This window comes from Phascolarctos cinereus, unplaced genomic scaffold, assembly GCF_003287225.1.
Source record: "Phascolarctos cinereus isolate Bilbo 61053 unplaced genomic scaffold, phaCin_HiC Scaffold_726;HRSCAF=1367, whole genome shotgun sequence".
In the NCBI taxonomy this organism is placed as follows: Eukaryota; Metazoa; Chordata; class Mammalia; order Diprotodontia; family Phascolarctidae; genus Phascolarctos; species Phascolarctos cinereus.
This window is the reverse complement of record NW_027556098.1, coordinates 387,772,316-387,792,447: the sequence shown is the minus strand read 5'-3', so window position 1 is coordinate 387,792,447 and position 20,132 is coordinate 387,772,316. Positions and strand designations below refer to the sequence as shown.

At 38.9% G+C, this 20,132-nt stretch overlaps 1 protein-coding gene across 3 annotated transcripts in view; it reads left to right on the top strand.

Moving 5' to 3' along the window:
• PRDM2 (PR/SET domain 2) overlaps window positions 1–20,132 on the top strand; it is a 200,766-nt gene that overhangs the window by 22,289 nt on the left and 158,345 nt on the right. For all 3 annotated transcript variants that reach the window (XM_020973482.2, XM_020973451.2, XM_020973473.2), the window contains exon 3: window positions 16,737–16,854. In XM_020973482.2, the coding sequence (XP_020829141.1) occupies window positions 16,737–16,854 (118 nt within the window). The remainder of the gene's footprint in view (window positions 1–16,736; window positions 16,855–20,132) is intronic.

The window sequence follows — 20,132 nt, the reverse complement described above, 5'->3', positions numbered from 1 at the left end:
AGTGAGGCAGTTGGGGTTAAAGTGACTTGTCCCAGACCAGAATCACACAGCTAGCGAGTGTTATGTGTCTGAGACTGGATTTGAACTCAGGTCCTCCTGACTCCAGGGCTGGTGCTCTATCCACTGTGCCACCTAGCTGCCCCTCTTTCTAGTATTCTTGCACCTTATTTCTTTACATTTATTCCACCCTCTAGAGTCTCCTTTTTTGTCACACAGGACTCCCCATCTCCTGACTCTAGGCATCCGTTGGCTGTCCCTCATGCTTAGAATACTCTACTTCCTCCTCTCTGCCTCCTAGCTTCCTTCAAGTCTCAGCTAATGTCTCACCTTCTGCAAAAAGCGTTTCATCTTTATTGCTTCCCTTTGAGACTACCTCCCCCCCATTTTATCCTGTCTTTTTTTTTTGTACTTAGCTGTTTGCTTGTGGTCTCCCCCATTTGATTGTGACCTCCTTGAGGGCAGGAACTGTCTTTTGACTTTCTTTGTATCCCCAGGACTTAGCACAGTGCCTGGCACATAGCAGGCACTTAATCATGCTTGTTGACAACTTAAAATTTCAATTAAAATGCTTCTCCTTTCTTTGGGGAAACAAGTCCTAGTGGGTGAAGAGAATCCTCTTATCCTGACCAGTTTTCTGGTGCTTGCCCTATCATGTTGTCCAATATATCCAATAAGATCTAAAAAGAAGCCACAGGCTAATTTTGTGTTTTCTTAGGTCTTTGATAGAAGGCATCTCTCGTTCACTTGATGCTTTAAATCTGGGTTGCGTTTGAATCTGAGACCTTGTGTTGAGGAGTTAATGATCATTGTTTCATCTTAGCTGTCCCTAATTTGGGGCATCTAGGTGGCACACAGGGGATAGAGCACTGGGCTTGGAGTCAGGAAGACTCATCTTCCTGAGTTCAAATCTGGCCTCAGACATTTACTAGCTTGTGTGACCCTGGGCAAGTCACTTTACCCTGTTTGCCTCGTTTCCTCATCTGTAAAATAAGCTAGAGGAGGAAATGGCAAACCACTCCAATATCTCTGCCTAGAAAACCCCAAATGGGGTCACAAAGAGTCAGACATGACTTAAAAACAACTCAACAACAACAAAAATCCCTAATTATTCAGAATTTAGTAGCACAGTATTTGAGGGATCCTTCTTCACACTGGCAAATTAATAGACCTGTTAAGCTTTGAGAGTATATAAATTGTATCTCTTACTTTTGGAGGAGAGGTGTACACAGATATGCTATGTAATTTTTCCTGTTCCCTTGAACTCTTTATATAAAGTTATCCGTAGTTGTAGATCTTGTCTAGAATTAATTATTTAGAATTAATGCTTTGTTCATTATAAGATCTTTGTTTAATTCATAATATATTAAAATTTTGGCCTCAGAATAGCAGCTAAAAGACTTTTGCCAAACCTTGGCAAATACAGTGTTGCTCATATAATTTAAGATTATTTTAATGATTTTTTTTGTCTACCTGCTCCCGGTAAGTCTGATTATGATGATTGTCCTAAGTTTATTACAGGAGTGCCATGAAACATGAAATACACATTTCATGATGAATAGTATTAAATTTAGCCTTCTCTTTTCACCCATTCCTGTCTCAAATAGCCTATCTAGAGGTTTAGTCCTAATCAAATGAGATATTTGTAAAGAGCTTAGCACAGTGCTTGTTACATAGTAGACACTTAACAAATGCTTGTTCCCTTTCATTTTAATCAAATAAATATTTATTTTTTATAGTGATATTTTACTTTATAACTCATTCTTATGAGGGTACTATTTTTTCTGATTTATTAATTTATTTTGATTTATCAATAATCACTTCCATAAGCTTTGGAGTTTTAAATTCCCCGCCCCCCCCCACCTCCCTCTCCAAGACAGCTCGCAGTCTGATACAGGCAATACATATACATTCCAATTAAACATATTTTCACATTAGTGATGTTGTAAGGAAGAATTAGAACCAGTAGGAGGGGCCATCAGAAAGAGGAAACAAAACAAAACAGAAGAAAAAAATAGCAAATAGTATGCTTTGATCTGCACTCAAACTCCATAGTTCTTTCTTTGGATATTGATAACATTTTCCATCATTAGACCTTTGGAGATGTCTTAGATCCTCGCATTGCTGAGAAGGGCTAAGTCTTATCAATGTTAGTCATAGCACAATGTGACTGTTACTATGTGCAACGTTCTCCTGGTTCTGCTCACTTCACTCAGCATCAGACCATACAAGTCTTTCCAGGTTTTTCTGAAGTCTGCCTGCTCATCATTTCTTATAGCACAATAGTATTTCATTACATCCATATACCACAACTTTTTCAGCCATCGATGGGCATCCTCTCAGTTTCCAATTCTTTGCCACCACAAAAGGAGCTGCTATAAATATTTTTGTACATGTGGGTCCTTTTCCCATTTTTATGATCTCTTTGGGATACAGCCCTAGAAGTTCTATTGCTGGGTCAAAGGGTATGCACAGCAAATTAATATTTAAAGAATTAGGTGATGTACTAAGTAAGGAGATTGAGACATGTATAAACTTGGTGAAAAGTGGAAATGGCAGCTTATCTGTGGCAGGCTAATTCTTAGAAATTTGTAAATTTAAACTGAAGTAGCAGTACAACTTAATCTTTTCTTCAAATTCATTAATAAAATAACCTAAAATTTGTCTTTGGAGTTAGTAATTATTGCATTCTGGATCTGCAGCCTTGTTCAATAGCTAAATGATTATCTCCGAAAGAGGAGCATAATAAGATAAGAGCCTCTGGTAGTGAAATTCTTCAAGTAAAAGGGAAGAATCCTTTTCACTTATTTTCATAACTCAGTCATATGATAAATATTGAGCCCACTTTTATGATCGCTGGCTTGGAAAGTGGATGGAACAAGGTAGTTATGGAATTCTTGTGGGAACAGGGCAGTATAATCCACAGGGGTTAGAGTAAGGAGCTCTCTAATTTCTTTTAGGGTGTCATGATAACAGTTCTCTTCAGGATATGCAATTAAGCTTGGTTTTGGCACATAACGAGTGTTAATTACAGATGGCAGATCTTTCCTCTGTACTAAAAAATAAGCCCACCATTTTGTTCAGTGGACAACTGGACTATTGTGTCATTCTTTTTATACTACCTTTTGGTAGACAGCAATAATTCTAACAAACATCTTTAATACTTCAAGTGATAGCAAATACTACTTCTTATGAGTATCATAATCCGCCATACAAATTATGAGTTAATAGGGCCCAAAACAATCCCACCATCCTGTGTCCAGCCTTCTGATGATGAACCTGACTCAGTCTCCTGGGCTGGTCCTTGAATGACAGATGGACAGTTCGTCATCATTTTGAGCACACATTTTTATGTATTTGTGGAGATTAGGCTGCCGTGTTGTGCACTGGGGTAGATATTAAGTTCAGCTGAGGCAGATGGAAAGATTCTCTTCTATCAAGATTATTGTAGTCTAACAAATAGCAGGGTAAGCATGCCTTAGCATTGTGGTGAACCTTGAACTTTACTTCTTAAGGAATCGGGGACCACTGACTTTAGAGCAGAACAATGACATCAGATGTATATGGAAGAAAGATTTTTATGGCAGGAGTCAGGGGTTGTGGAGCTGGGGGAGAGGGCTAGGAGAGTGTGGAAGTGAAAAGACCCAAGCCACCAGACATGCTTCAAGTTTTTGAGAACTCAGGATCACTTTCATCCCACAATGTAGTAGTCTGATTCCTTTTGGATGTCAACTGTGGTAGCCGTGCTGATTGGCTTTTTCAGGTATTGGGTTGAGACAAATGCTGCTACACTCCTCCCCAAAGCCTTGCTTTTTAGAGGGCTCAGATCGACCCCACCGGAATATCCTGTGTCTACTCCAGGTACCCCCAGGTACCCACCCCTTTTAGCTTTCTTTTGCATATTGCCTTTCCTCCTTAGATTGAAAGCCCCTGGAGGGCCAGGATGGTGTCTCTTATTTGTATCCCTAGCACTTGGCACAGCGTGTGGCACGTAGAAGGCTCATAATGTGTTTTTATTGATTTAACTGACATACCCAGGTGGTGTGTTGTATATTAGGCAAAAGTCACTTCTGGATACCAGAACTACTGAATTCTGGTGTATGTATAGGTATTGGTTTCCACCAACTGGGTATTGCCTAGAATAGATGGACCCATGGCCTGGACCCTAGGTTGGGGCAGTTTGAGGATTTTTAAATATAATGTGCCGAACAATTCTGCACAGATAATTATAATAGCTAACATCTGTAGTGTTTTAAGTTTTTTTAACATCATTTTCATATATATTACGTTACATAATCCTCACTTCTCTGCAAAGTAGATGCTCTTATTATCTCTATTTTGTGGATGAGGAAAGTGAGACTAAGAGAGTTTAAGTAATTTGCCCAGTTAGTAAATCTGAGGCAGAATTCAAATTCAGTTTTTCTTGATTCCATGTGCAGTCCTCTGTGTACCCTACAAGGCTACCTCTCAAACATACTAGTTCCTCACAGCAGTGAGGAATGATCTAATCTTGTAGCATCAGTAATGTCATGGCTAGACCAGTTACGGGAGGGAAATCAAGTAATACTGTAGGTGGGTTGTATGAGGAAGAGAGATGCTAGGTCAAAGTTTGCGTGTGTCTCTCTATTGCTGAGCAGCTCCTCTGGCTTGGCAAAAGCCATTCATAAAATTATGAATTTAGTGGACAAAATGTAAAATGCATTATAATGTCAAAAATTTGGCAAAAATTTTCTCATAGTTAAAGAGAGTTTATATGTTTGTACGTATATATCAGAACCTGTAAGAAGGAAAGTCCAATTTCATACTGTTTCTCTTAAAATTGGAGCATATTTTCCATGTATCATGTGACTTTTATTTTATTTTGTATTAAAACTAGTTTTCTGTTTAATTGAGAAGCGTAGTGGGGATAGAGAGCCTGCTGTGCGGTCAGAAAGACCTGGTATCATGTCCCTGATGTTGGCTCTGTGTCCTGAATAAGTCCCTTAACTAATTAGTGCTTTAAGTTTCACATCAGGTGCTGATCTGCATTGTTTGAAGGGGTTTCTTCCCTGGATGTTCTTTATAATGATAAAGTTACAGATCTAGATTTAAAAAAATCATCTTAATTCATTGTCCATTTTACTATCTGTCCATATATACTAACGGACTGACTCTGGTTGTTGTAGGCTAGACAATTGGCATCCTAAGTCTACTTGGTTTTTCCTGGATGGAGAGTTAGGCCAAATTTTTTGAGTAATTACAGGTTTCATCAGGAGGGGCTACAGTATTTTAGGGCTTATAGCAATCAAGACAGTGTCATGCACTAACGAGCATCTGGTGGCACCCTTGGGCCTAGAACCACTCTTCAGGGGTGGAGGACTGGCAGATTTCTGTCTCCTTGTTTTATGCCTTTGCATTAATAGTCAGAGGGTATTGAACATCATTTGTTGTTTCTTCTGGAAAGTCTTGTAGAATTTGACATTTGTGTGGGAGACCTTTTGTTGGAGGAGAGCCTGCAAAGAAGCCATTTTTATCTACTCATTTTTGTTTTTATGGCCAATAAAAAGTAGCACAGAGGGTTGGACCCATAATGGAACAGGAAAGGAGTAGGTTATGCTGCATTTGGGGAAACTGCAGTTCTTTTAGTGACCCCAGGCTTCTTCCAGAATCAAAGGTCCTTTTTTTTTTTTTTGCTTTTTCGTGAGGCAGTTGGGGTTAACTGGCTTGCCCAGAGTCACACAGCTAGTTAGTATCATGTGTCTGAGACTGGATTTGAACTCAGGTCCTCCTGACTGCAAGGCCAGAGCTCTATCTACTGCACCACCTAGCTGCCCCAAAAGATCCATTTTTAATACCACTATTTTTCTGGAGATTCATAGCTGCAAGTTGTAGAATACTAGAGGTCGAGTGTCACTCCTGGGACAGAAAAGAAGTGCATGGTATATATGAACAGGGGACAACATATTATAAACGAGGATTTCTGAAGTAGAATTGATATGAAGGTTGGTATGAAAAACATTATCCAAAAAGACAGCCTCACCACAGGGTGAGAGTGAGGGCTTGGGCAGCTCTTTATATCAAGAGAAGACCCCACCTCTGCCTCTTCCCCCATGGTGAATTTATGGGCAGGCATGGATAGGAATAAGTAGTTATGGATTGGTTGTGGTTTGCCACATTTCAGGGAGACCCTCATTAATGAGATCACAAACCCCTTGGAATATTGGAGTATATGCTTATGTTTACCCGCAAGACCAGAGTGAACCAGTGAATCAGATCAGGGCCAATGACACTCCTGCTGCTAGGACCTTATGTACAGGAAGAGCCTCTGAGTCCGTCTCCTTTGGAGAAATGATTTAGCCTTTGCCCTCCATAAGATTCTTGCTAGGGTGAGCCCTGGTTAAAAGGTACTGCATCCTCTCTGGTTGGCTAACTCCCACTTCTTGCCCTTTGAATCATAGACTGCTTATATAAAAACCGTCTCCTTCTCACAGACCTCAGATTCAGCATGTTCAGAACAAGTTGTTCGTTACTTCCCTGTTATTGTCGTCTTTCTGGCCACCTAACTTCACAACTTTGGTAGCACACTGAATTCCCTCTCTCACAAACCACTTATCCCATCAGTTGGCAAGTCTTGATTCTTTTCTGCAGTATCTCTTGTATGCACCTTCTTTCCTCTGACACAACCGTCACTGAGCTCAGTCCTCATCCCTTCTCACCTGGACTGTTGCAAAAGCCTCCTAATTGGTTTCTTGTTCCTTAGGTCTTTCTCTTCTCCAGCTTGTCTTCAGTTCAGCTGCCCAAGTGACATTCCTAAAGCCTGGTTCCTCTGCTCAGTAAACTCCAGTGACTGGCCTTGTTGTGACTCGTAAAGTTCATTCCAGTCTCTGTGACTGTGCCTTGGCTGACCCTGGAACGCGTTCTCTTCTCTCTTCTGCTGTACTGAGGTCCTGACTTCTTTAAGACCGATCTCATTCTTCATCATACACCTTGTCCAATGCTTCCAGCTTCTAATGCCCTAGCATGCCTTGTGTTTCTTTTATATATACTTGAAGATATGTGCATTTACTCCCCTAAAAGATAGGCAGGCACTGTTGCATTTCTTTTTATGCAGCATGGAACATAGGGCCTGGTACATGCTCTTCTTTCTCTTCCTCGTCGCAGCTAGCATTTATTTAGCGCTTGAATGTTTGCAAAGCATTTTACAGGTGTCACCCTGTTTGGTCCTAACGACAGAGAGGAGCTATTATTATCCCCATTTTACTGATGAGTAAACTGCTACTGAGAGAGATTAAGTGACTTGGTCAGTGTCACCAGCAGCTGATGAGTGTCTGAGGCAGGTTTCAAACTTGAGTGTTTCTGACTCAACAAGTTGAGTCACCCAGCACATAGCTGGTGCTTATGAATGTGTGTATTTTGGCTGATCAAAATCAGTTTATTCTAAAATTTTCCATCTTTTTCTCTTGAAATTGACTCAAAATAATGCTGATATGTATTTATGGTAAAGGAAAAGGGAAGGGAATAAGCATTTATATAGTACCTACTATGTGTCAGGCACTGTGTTAAGCACTTTACAAATATTAGCACATTTGATCCTCATAAAAACCGTGGGATATAGGTATTATTATTATCACCATTTTACATTTGAGGAAACTGAGGCAAACATGTTATGTGACTAGCTCAGGGTCTGAAGTGAGATTTGTGCTTAGGTCTTCTAGATTCCAGCTCCAGTACTCTATCTGTTTGTACCAGCTAGCTGTCTCTGATGCAGCTTTAATGGCTTTAAAAAGCACTGACTTTTGGGACACCCAGTATAGTCCAATTTTGGTTTTCTTGCACTAGTTTTTATAGCAAGGTCTACATTTTTCCTAGGTTAAGTAGTAGATAATATAATTCTTCCCAACTCTTTTTTTCCACTCTCTTTTTTCCACTCCTCCTTTGAAATTCCAGTCAAAATAGTTATAGAATGTATAAAGTACTTGGGAATCTACCTACCAAGCAAGACACATGGAAACTACTATATAAATGGAACTATAAAATATCCATGTTAGAGAAATATAGACCTAAATAATTGAAGAAATATGAACTACTTATGACTGTGAATAATTGACACTACAGGAAGTGTCAGCTTATCATTTAATGAAGCTAGAGGCTTAACCCCTTCCCCCAAAACACCCCAAAACCAAGAAACAAACAAACAGAAAAAACAAACCCACCGCAGAGAGAAAGGGTCATGGGATTTCTTTTTAAAACCAAATTTCCTCATGCCCTCTCACATTTTATACTTACATTGCTTAGTGTTAGGCCATCCAGTTCTTTGCATTGTATCTAAGTTAAATTATACTGAAGCAACCTTATTTATGATAATAATTTTTAAAAAATATTTGATTTAGTTGTACTGGCTTTTTTTTTAAAGTAGGTAAGCCATTCTCAGTTTACTGTACTTAGGAATATATATGTATATATATATTGCACAGAACATAGAATGCAGAACATGAGCCCAAACCCAGAATATTGTCTATATATCCACATGCATCTATGTGTGTATAGACACATGTATACAATTTTTAAAAATAAAAGTTTGAACACAATGTTTAGTGATAAACTTGGCTTGAGGCTAGCTTACTGCTTGAAGAATCTGATTTTCCAGTTGACATTTTTTTTATAAAGGTCAATCAGGTTATATAAAACACTTAAAGGAATCAAGTAAGGCTATTCCTACCTTTATTACTTATTTATTTCAGTATTTCTTAGACATGTGATTCTGTATCCATGTGGCTACTTCCTGTATTTCATAGTCCCTTAGTAAATTTTTGTGATAAAACAAAACAAAACAAAACGAAACAAAACGTCTTAGCTATCATGGGGTCTGTATGGGAACTCCCTTCCACTTTATAGGACTTGCTAGTACTGCTGAGCCTTTGAACATTCAAAGTCCTTTCCACCCCCTGATTTTCAAGGCACTGGAACAAGACTATGAATTAGAGTGGTATTGCTAGCAGCTGGCATTTCTGTAGTGCTTTGAGATTTGAAATGCACTGACTTGTAATTACCACATACCAAATTAAACCATTTAGAACTATGTCCCCAAAGCTACTGAATTGTGCATACTCTTTGATCCAGCTAAAGGAAGAAAGAGGAGGTAGTCATTAGATAAATATGCTACCTCATTTGATCCTCACAACCTGACAGCAGGTTCTATTAGAATCCCTATTTTACAGATGAGGAAACTGAGGCAAACAGAGGATAAGTGATTTGCCCAGGATTGCACAGCTAAATATGTATGAATCGGGGGCATGATTTGGAGGTTTCCTAACTCCGTGTCTAGTTCTCTGTCCACTAAACTGTCTCACTACCTTTCGTGATTATATTTAGACTGTCCTTAAGCAAAATAATACCAAGTAAAGTTTAAACATTTTTGATAGCTGTTTATGGTAAAATTTCTTGAATTTTTTTTGATGTTTGTAGGGGCTTTTCTGACTTTGACTTTTCTGTGTAGAAAAATTTTATTTCTTAGAATGGTGAATATTCTAGTAATGTTTTAGAAACCATCACTAGAAGAATGTCGAACAGTGAACATAAAATATATTCAATTCAAAATTAATTTTTACAAGCATTTTACATTTACATTTTACAAACCTTTATTTAGGGCTTCTGTGTGTTTGTTTATGTGGTAGAGGATAAAATAATTAGAAGCCTCAGTATCTGTACTTGAGTTTCCAGTTTTGTTAAAGATACAGATACACATAAAGTAAGCAACTGGAGAATGATTTTAAGGCAGAGGTTTTTTTTGCATTTATATATTTTTTATTATTCTGAACTTGACAAACAACAAAAATATAAACATTTCTGTATATAAAGAACAGAAAAAGAGGCTGGTATATGGAACTGCAAATTGCTTACATACTTTTTAAAAAAAGTATAAATTCACTAATATATTTCAAAATTATCCTTGTCTTTGTTTCCTTTTTGAATATCTTTCTGTCCTTTTCTGTGCATTTAAAAATTGTTTTAAGGTCACTTTCCCTTTTTTTGCACATCACTTTCACTAGTCAACAAACAGTATTAAAACAAAATAAAACCTCTTCCCTCGTATCAAGAATCATAAGGCAAAACAAATCCACAGATTGACCGTGTGTGAAAGTGTCTTATTCTGCACCTCTGATTCCTGTATCCGCCTCTTTGTCGGGAGATGCACAGAGTTCTGTAAGTTTTTCTTTAAAATATTGTAGTCGTATATATTTTCCTGGTTCTGTTCACTTCATTCTGCGTCAGTTCATACTGATCTTCCCAGGTTTCTCCGAATCCACCTTTTCCTTTCTTATGTTTCAATAATATTCATCTGCCACAATATCTGTAGCTATTCCCCAGTTAATGGGAAACCCCTTAGTTTCCAATTTTTTGCCACCACAGAAGGGGCTACTGTAAACATTTTTGAACATAGAGGTCCTTTTCCTTTGTTTTTTTTTTTAATCTCTTTGTGGATATTGGCTTAGTACTTGTGTAGCTGGATCAAAGGGTATGCTGGATCAAAGGTTAGTAACTTTTGGGGTATGGTTCCAAATGGTTTAATTTGATATGTGGAAACAACAGACTGAGAGGTCAGTCTGTTAGTATTTTCAGTGGAGTTGTTACTTATTGGTGGTTTTTTTTTTTTTTACATTTTGAATTATGGAGGATAGGGCTAATGTTAACTCTAGACTTGAGCTCCTATGTACCTTGAAGTGTCATTAGCCCAAATTTTGACATTTATTTATTTTTTGGTTGGGCAGTGGGAGTTAAGTGACTTTCCCAGGGTCACAAGCTAGTAAGTGTTATGTGTCTGAGGCCGGATTTGAACTCAGGTCCTCCTGAATCCAGGGCCAGTGCTCTGTCCACTGCGCCACCTAACTGCCCCCCAAATTTTGACTTTTAAATGAAATCTCATGACTAGTTCTTGCTCACTGCTTACTCAGGCCTACTGAGTTTGGGATGAGCAGCACAATTAGCTTGTCAAAATATTTGATGAGAAGTGGTTTTTGGTTAGTTTTCAAAATAGAACTACTTTGTATATGGAAGGGTTAATGAGCTGTTGGAGAAGGTGTGGCTATTTAATACTTAATAGGTTTTTTGCTATACAAGTCACATCCATTGCCCAATAAGATGCCAAAGTCATCTTATATACTGGATAATTATGGTTATTGTTGGTGACTTACTTGGTTGTAGATAGGCGCCTCCAGCCTATGAGTTGCCCCAGAACTTTACAAGTTCAAGCAGTATGCTGTATTTATTTCTCCTCCTCTTCTTACATTCTCCCTCATTTTTTTCTTTAAAAATATTTTCTTTAAGATGGTGATTGGAGGAAGAAACACAACTTTGTTAATAACATGCCTCTGATGAGGGTCAGATCTCCAGTATGAGTGTGGAACCCTCAGAGTTTCTGTCCAGAGCAGAAACAAAAAAATATATATAGGATGATTTGGAGGTAGTCTCTTAGGGAAGGTGCTAGGATGCCTGGGAAAGGCTTCTTACGGAATGGAGGTTTAGCACCTGGGTCAGGGGTGAGGCGTCTTTGGCCATGAGGCCGCATGTGGTCTGGGTTCCCGGGAGGATAGTGGTAGTCTTGATAGTAATAGGGAAGCTGGGAAGAGTAAGTTTGGGAGAGAGGGGGAATGGAAGGTTTCAGAGAAACCTGGGAAGATTTGTATAAGCTGATATAGAATGAAGTTAGCAGAACAATTTATATAACAGCATTTTTAAAAAAACAAATTTGAAAGACTTCAGAACTCATTTCCACACAGTAACCAACACATGATTCCAGAGAAATAGTGATGAAAAATGCTGCCCAGCTCCTGACACAAGTAATGGATTCATCGTATAGATCAAGGCACGTATTTTCTGACATGGCCAATATAGAAATTTGTTTTGCTTGACACTGCCTATTTATGTTACAAGGATTTTTTTTCTTTTTTTTTTTTTGAATTGGGGGTGTGTGAAAGAGGAATTAAAAATAAATGCTGTCCGCTCTCCCCCAAGTTTGAAGGTGGGAAGAGAAGGTTAGTATATAGTAGTGTCCCCTATCCCTCCCAAACTTCTCCGTAAAAAAGGAAAGAAGAGGAAGAGAGGAGGGTCACTGAAATGGTTTATTTCGGAAAATGCACAGAAGACAATGAGGGAAAGTCAGAAGGAATTATATACAGGCAAGATAGCTTTGAAAGTTACATGTTGAATTTGTTATGTATTTGGAAGGAAAGACACACCATGCACAGTTATACAGAAATGTCAGGGTTTTTTGTTTTTGTTTTTTGGTGTTAAGGTCATAATTAAAGAAAAAAAGGTACTCACAATTTGATTTCTTTATATCTTATTTTATTCACTTAGGTTATTTTGGTGTATGTTTGTTTTCTTGGTTCTGTTTTATTTTCGCTTTGCATTATTTAATACAAGTCTTCTGTGTTTTGAAGAATTCCACATATTTTTAATTTATGGTGGCTTATATACTGAAATACATGCAGCCTTCCCTAATTGGTAGGTACCCACTTTTTTCCTGCAAAAAGTGCTGCTATGAATATTTTGGGTTATGTATTGACCTTTTCTTTAGGCATTTGATCTCCTTGGGCTATATATCTAGTAATGAGATTGCTGTGTGGAAGAGCAAGAACAACTGAATCATTCTTCTTGCATAATTGGGTATTTCCCAGAAAGACTGATACAGTTCGCAGATCTACCAGCAGTGTATAGGTGCACGTGTCCTCACATAGACTCTTCAGTAGTGACTGTTTTCTTTTTGGGTCAGCTTGGCCAACTTAGTGGGTGTGGGAGAGTAACTTTAGTTGTTTGAACTTGCCCTTCTCCTGGTTATTTTAATATTGAGCTTCTCAGATGAAATAATTTGTATAAAGCACTTTGCAAACTCGAAAGTGCTACATAAAATGTGAGCTGCTCCCCTAATTCTCGTTTCCAGTCATGGGAACTAGCCAGGGATCTCTTCCTTTTTTATCTTATTGCTCTCATTCTGGAGAGTGTATAACTTCAGTTCTCTGAAATTGGGACAAAGGTGGATAACTCCTAGTTTAAGCATTGAACATGCCCTTCTCAATAGAGAAGGGAGTTTAACATGATATAAGGCAAGTTAGGGGAGCTGGGTTCTGCTCAGTTTACCTTTCTGTGCATAGGGTAAGTGATCATTTAATCTGTGGAACTTAGTTTTCTTCTCATCTGTAAAAGGAAGGGGTATGGGGTGAACCAGGCAATTTCTGAAATCACTTCCAGCTCAAAAATTCCATGACTTAACAGATTTTTATTGTTGTTGAGGTGTTTCAGTTACATCTTGACTCTTTGTGACCTCATTTGGGGTTTTCTTGGTAAAGATATTGGAATGGTTTGCCATTTCCTCCTTCAGCGCTTTTTTCATAGATGAGGAGACTGAGGCAAATAGGGTTAAGTGACTTGCCGAGGGTCACACAGCTAGTAAGTGTCTGAGACCAAATTTGAACTCACAAAGATGAGTCTTCCTGACTCCAGGCCTGGTACTCTATCCACTGTGCCATGTAGCTACTATTAATAGATTTCTACCTAGCTGAGTTTGTGTGGCTGATATAGGTAGTGAAAGAATTGCATTCCAGTGTGAAGTACCATTATTTGATCCCTACCTAGAAACCATCTCATGTTTCTCCAGCTAGGTAGGATGCTGCTGATGAGACATTTGTCTAAGGATTTGGCTTTTATTTTGAGTTTTTTTTCCTTTGAAATGACCCCTTGGTAGATAGAAATTTGATTGGTCAGATTTTCCAGATTGAGAGAATTTCCTATTCTTGACATATGTTTATTTCAAGTACCAGTGATTTAATAAAGTGAGGTTATTTCTTCCATTAATAATGATTTCAACTTCTCCATACCTCAGTTTTTGAGTTGCTGTGGTTCAAAAAGTTAATTACCTGGTTGCCAAGTTTGTGGTGTTAAGTATCTCCAAGCTGAGATGGGATGATCTTTGGGTGACACTTTATGATAGTTTCTTGCTGGGCCACTTCTTAGCTTTCTAGCTAGACATGGCTAGCCTTAGCTTAGACAATATCCCCTCCAGGCCAAGAAGAAACATTCAAGTGGGATACTCGGTGGTTTATTGTGACATGGGAGCCAATTTGTCTAATTAGTACTAAATTTACACCTTGTCTCAAGTGGTTTCTTTGGAAATCCTTGACTGATGGTTTTCCTTTTCAGTGCTATGGCGGCAGACATACAAAATGTCTTCTTAGTAGTGTTGAGATATCTGCAGTGTTTGATTTTTTCCTTTAAATAAAAAGTTATTTTGTTATGAAATGACCAAATGAAAAAGCATCACATTGTTTCCCAACTTACAGGAGGAGCTAGAGTAATGCTTTTTCCTCCTTATAATTTTCTGGTAGTGAATTGAAATTATTCTTCTTTAGCTTTTGTGCCATCCTTGTTTTTAATACTCTGAATTTAATGCCTCCCACAATTTGGTTGGTAGTTTTATAATAGTAATTTCTCATTTGTGGTGACTTTACATACAAATGATTTTATACAAGGCAGTAAATTACTATTAACTTAAATGTATCCAATCTTATACTTGAGGGAACATTGTTGTACAGTAGAAATTTATAGATTTGTGGTCAGAAGACCTAGGTTTGAATCTTGATCTTCTACTTTTGTAATCTTGTCAATGAAGCCCTGTAGGCCTTAGTTTCCTTATTTGTAAAATAAGGGTGTTACACCAGGTTACCTTTTTAGATGTAAATCTGTGATCTGTATATGTGTGTGTGTTGGGGGCCGTAGTGGTGGTGGACAGGGACAGTGGGGAGTGTAGTTGTGGATGTATTTTAGTGTGCCTTTTACTTTATTTTGACTCAATCCATTATTTCATTTTTGTATTCCTCATTAATTCCTCCATTAATGCAGATCAGCAACTTTGTCATAGCTATTCAAATGGTTCCCAGATATATATATATATAATATCAATGCCTAGTTATTCTCCTAAGTTCCAGTCCTCAATCACCAACTGTCCTGTTCATCTTTAACTGGAATGACTTGTAGACATTTCAAATGCAGCGTGTCTAAAATAGTGTTCTTTATTATCTCCACCCTACTCCCTTTTGAACTTCCCTGTTACTGTTGAGGTGTCATCATCCTCCCAGTCACCTAGGCTTGCAGGGTCGGAGTCATCCTTGTCTTCTCATCCATCCCACATGCACAATCCGTTTTCTAAATATTTCATTTCAACTTTCAACACCATCCCTTGTGTGCTTCCCTTTCTCTGCTCACATAGCTACCAGCTTAATTCAGGCCCTTACTGCTTCTTAGCTGGACCATTGCCATGGTCTTCTGGTCTCATTTCTCCCAACACTAATCTGTCTTGCACTCAGTTGCCAAAGTGATTTTCCCAAAGTACAGGTCTGCCCATGTCATACTCTCTTACTCACTTGGGGATTCCCTGTTACCTCCAAGATCAGATAGAAAGTGCTTGGTTTGGCTTTCATGCTTGTCGTAAACTAGTCGTCTCCTCCTTTATACTTTACCTCTGTTCTTTACTCGCATCCACATACTCTGATCCAGCTGCCGTGCCCTTTGCTTTACCACACACACATGATCTGCATCACGTTTGTATGCCTGTGCATTGACTGGCTCCAGTGTCTGGAATACAAGGCCTCTCATCTCTCTCTCTTCACTTCCCTTGGCTTCCTTTAAGACTTGGCCCAAATCCTACCTTCTTAGGGCAGCTAGGTGGCGCAGTGGATAGGGCACTGACCCTGGATTCAAGAGGACCTGAGTTCAAATCTGGACTCAGACACATAACACAGACTAGCTGTGTGACCCTGGGCAAGTCACTTAATCCCATTGCCTAGCCAAAAGGGAAAAAAAAAACCAACCAAAAAAACCAAATCCTACCTTCTTCAGGAAGCCTTGCCCTCTCCTTTCCCCTTGGCAGCTGTTGTCTCCCCCTCTGAGATTCCTTTCCATCTCTTCTGTATATATTTTATGTGGATCTTGTGACTTTTGGTTTTCTTCACCACTAGAAGGTGAGCTTGAAGACAAGAATGACCGCCTTTCTTAGTGTCTGCCACATAGTGATGAGCGTAGTATCTGGTACATAGTAAGTACTTAATAAATGCTTTTTTGACGGGGGGGGGCACTGAGAAGTAGTCACTTGCCTGTGGTGACAGCCAGTAGAAGTCAGAGATGAGACATAATCCAGGTCTTCCTGGTTTAGAGGATTGGTTTCTTTCCTTGATGCCAGGGTTACCTCTCTATATTATGGAAAAATTTAATGTGATTGGGTATTGTAGTGGCTAAATCATAAGCCTTTAGTTACTTATATCATAATGTATTTGAGGTATATGTTAGACTAAAATTTTTTTTTCTTTCCTTTTTTAAAGTGTGACATCTGCTACTGTGTAATGTGATTGAAAGTGAACTTTTCTAATATTTGACATCTGGTTAAGTGTACATTAAAGGCAGTTTGATGAAGTAGTCTATTTATTTAAACAACTAGCATTTATTAAGCACTATGCTACAGAATGAAATAGAGTTGTAAAAAGCCATGATTGAACTATTAAAACTCTTTTGTTGACTATTTGGAGACTCATAAACAGATAGCAGTAAACGGCAAAACTATTATTGGAGTGCCTTACAGTATTTTTTACTTGGGGGGCCTGCTTCAGATTTCTCTTATTTTTTTGACTTTCTACTTAATTAGACTCGAAGAATAGGTTAAAGTGTTTGGTTTTTTTCTTCTGATATGATCTTTCTGTTTTTTTGATTTGTAGAGCACTCTTGCGTCTTTGGAAGCCCCGGAAACCCTGGCTGATGTACCTGAACATGTGTTTCGAGGGCTTCCTGAGGAAGTGAGGCTTTTTCCATCTGCCGTTGACAAGACACGGATTGGTGAGTGCCACAGTTAGGAAGAAACATTAGACAAAGAGTTTAGCGGAAAAAAAAAGTAACCTTGGAAAGCTATGTAATTTTTCAGATTTTAAGGTAAGGGAGCTATCTACATGTTTATTCTTTGACTTGAATAGGTGGAACAGTAGTTATGAGTTTTGCAACCTATATCTCAGGTTAAAAATGAATTAAAATCAGGCAAGGGACTTTAAAAAGTTATGTAAAAAGAAAATAAACAAGAGTAGTTGCTGCCTAAAAATTGTGTGGTTGTGGTTTGTCCTTCGTTCTCAAAGAGGACCATGACATCAGGGAGATGACGACCCGACTTGCAGTTGACTTTGGTTTGAGTGAGGGAGGGCTGTGTGCAAGGTCACCAGCCTCACTTTCTCCTCCCGAGCCATCTGGGTCCAGTGGCCAGATATCGGTCAGGAGGACTGGAGGTGGCTCAGGATGCAGTAGGAGACCCTGGCCCTTTTAAGTTAAGGTCTTTTCAAGTTCTCACTCAAGTGAGGCAACGCCCATTAATGGAGTAGGCTTCTTTAAGAAGTGAGTCAAGGGATGGCTTGGCTTCTTTAATTAAAAAAAAAAAAAATCAAACGGGAGGGGGGGGAGGAAAGATTCTCAGGGTTGCTGACCAAAAGAGAAACAGTTACTATTTACATTCACTCTGAGCCAGGCAGACCCAAAAAGTAATCATTAAGTGGTGCTTGGGCAGGGACTTCTTGTTGTCCAAATAAGATTATGTCAAAGTACTTCAAAAGTTTCTTTGAGGGGCAGCCAGGTGGCGCAGTGGATAGAGCACCAGCCCTGAAGTCAGGAGGATCTGAGTTCAAATGCAGCCTCAGACCAAACACTTTCTACTTACTAGCAGTGTGACCCTGGGCAAGTCACTTAACCCTAATTGCCTTAAAGAAAGGAAAGAAAAAAAGTTTGTTTGAATATAAAATAGTAATGATAGCCCATTTCCTTTATAGCCCTTTACAGTTTTCACAGTATTACCAAATATTACTCATAAATATCAAAACTATCCTTATAATATTCTTGTAATTTAGGCAGGGCAGGTATTTCTTATTTTTTTATTTTATTTTATTTTATTTTATTTTATTTTATTTTATTTTTTTGCTTTTAGGCAGTTGGGGTTAAGTGACTTGCCCAGGGTCACACAGTTAGTAAGTGTCAAGTGTTTGGTCTGAGGCTGGATTTGAACTCAGGTCCTTCTGACTTCAGGGCTGGTGCTCTATCCACTGTGCCACCTAGCTGCCCCAAGGGCAGGTATTTCTGAACAGATAAGAAAACTGGTTTAATTAGAAGCTTATTAGGAATTCAGCAGATCCAGAATTCCTGAACTGAATCTCCTGATAAGAAAGGGAGGAAAGTGGGTTGGTATTACAATTAGATGACTTCAGCTAGCAAAAAGAGTTAGTGGTCTTGGTTGGTGTTAGAAGTAGTTTCTAGTGTTGTCTCCAAGGGTTCTGTCTGAGTTCTGTTCTGTCCTAGAGCTGTGGGGATGGACAGATCAAGTGAGGGTTTTTTAAAGATGGGGGAGACATAGACATGTTTGTAGGCAGTAGGGGATGGGCCAGCAGACAGGGAGACATTGAAGGTAAGTGGAGATGAGAGGGGGGCAGTCTGCTGGAGGAGATGGTATAGAATGAGATCACTTATGCATGTCGAGGGGTTGGCCCTGGTAACCAGGAGTAAGGCTCTTTTTGTGTGAGATAGGGTGAAGAAGGAAATTGGTTATATAAAAAAGATATCTATAAAACTGTAAAATTTGTATAATGTGTTCTAGAAGTTTCCCAGAAACCAAAGTCAGATCTCTTGGCCACTGTTTTATAGGTTCCTTTTGCTTCCCCTTTCTCAAAATGGGAGACCTGCCCTTCTCAGATCTGCAGTACTTCTCATGTTATCTGTAGTCTTTCTAAAATCAGAGTGCAAGTAGCTCAGCAAGTGTGTCTTCTGTTTCTTGAAACACTCAAGAAAGTAATTCATAAGGGCCCAGCGGGCCACCTTCCGTGGACCCCACTTTCATCTCTTCTTTGATCCTTATCCCCAACAAAGCTAAAAAACGACACCGCTCTTATTTTCCTTTGCCTTCCTCACTAGTCTCAGCATGCCTTGAGCTTACACACTCCTGACACTAGTCTTGTCTCACACAACATCACAGTTTGCTATCTCTACTCAATTACTTGCTGTTTCCATCTTCTTTTTAAAATCCGAGTTGGTTGGTGAGCTTCCTTCACATCCATTTCTGACTCTTCAGGCAACATCCTCTTTCCTTGCCATTGTAGTTATTCCTCTTTGTGACTTCAGAATTTCGTTCTTGAGAACTTCCTATCCCCCCAGATCTGACTTTCTATAAAGATAGCCTACAAAATCCCAATAATCCTTTATCTATATTCTTTGAAATTTACATTTAGCCTAGGTGTCACTAAATATTAGCAAGAGCAGATCACATTGAAATATGTTTGAGTTGGGACTATGGAGTTGACATATAAAATTTAGACAAACATCAGAAAGCAGAATGGGAAGGAGGGACCTTAAGAAGAGGATGTATTCCAACTTGCCACAAATGATATTGAAAATGTGTTCTCTTTCACTTTTTATCTGAGTGTAATATAACAGATCATTATGCATACATAAATCCGTTATTATGCACACAAATTGGGAAGTTTCTGTGTACAGCTTACATAGCATGAACCAAGACAGGGTCCTAGACCCTCCCTCTCTATCCTGGCTTTGCCCTATGACCTTGGCCAAGTCAAAGAACCCTCAAACAATAGAGAGAGAAGAGAGTTCAGAGCATTTTTTCTGAAGCCCCTACCTAAAGCACATCTCATCACTTGTCTCTAGGCTTTTGCACAGGCTGTCCGCCATGACTGAAGTGCTCTCTTGCCTCACCTCTGACACTGAGAATACATTTCTGGCTCCTTTCAGAGCTCAACTGAGGTACCACCTCCTACATAGAACTTTTCCTCCAGTTGCGGTTTCCTTCCCCTGAATGCCTTTGTATATGTTTTAAATTTATATGTGTGTGCTTCTTGTTTCCCCCAATAGAGCGTAGTCTTTTTCTGTTTTGTTTATATCGACGTATTTCCATTGCTTAGGATAAAGTCAGTGGACACTTAATGCTTTTTGAATGAATACAGACAGGAACCAAAGAGGTCTCAAAAGGCCTTGATCCGAGGAGATAAACTCATAAACTCGGGTGATAAATGTAAAGTCTTACCTCTTGGGTCAAAAACCAAACTAAGCCAAAGAAACTTCTCATGGCTATTTAG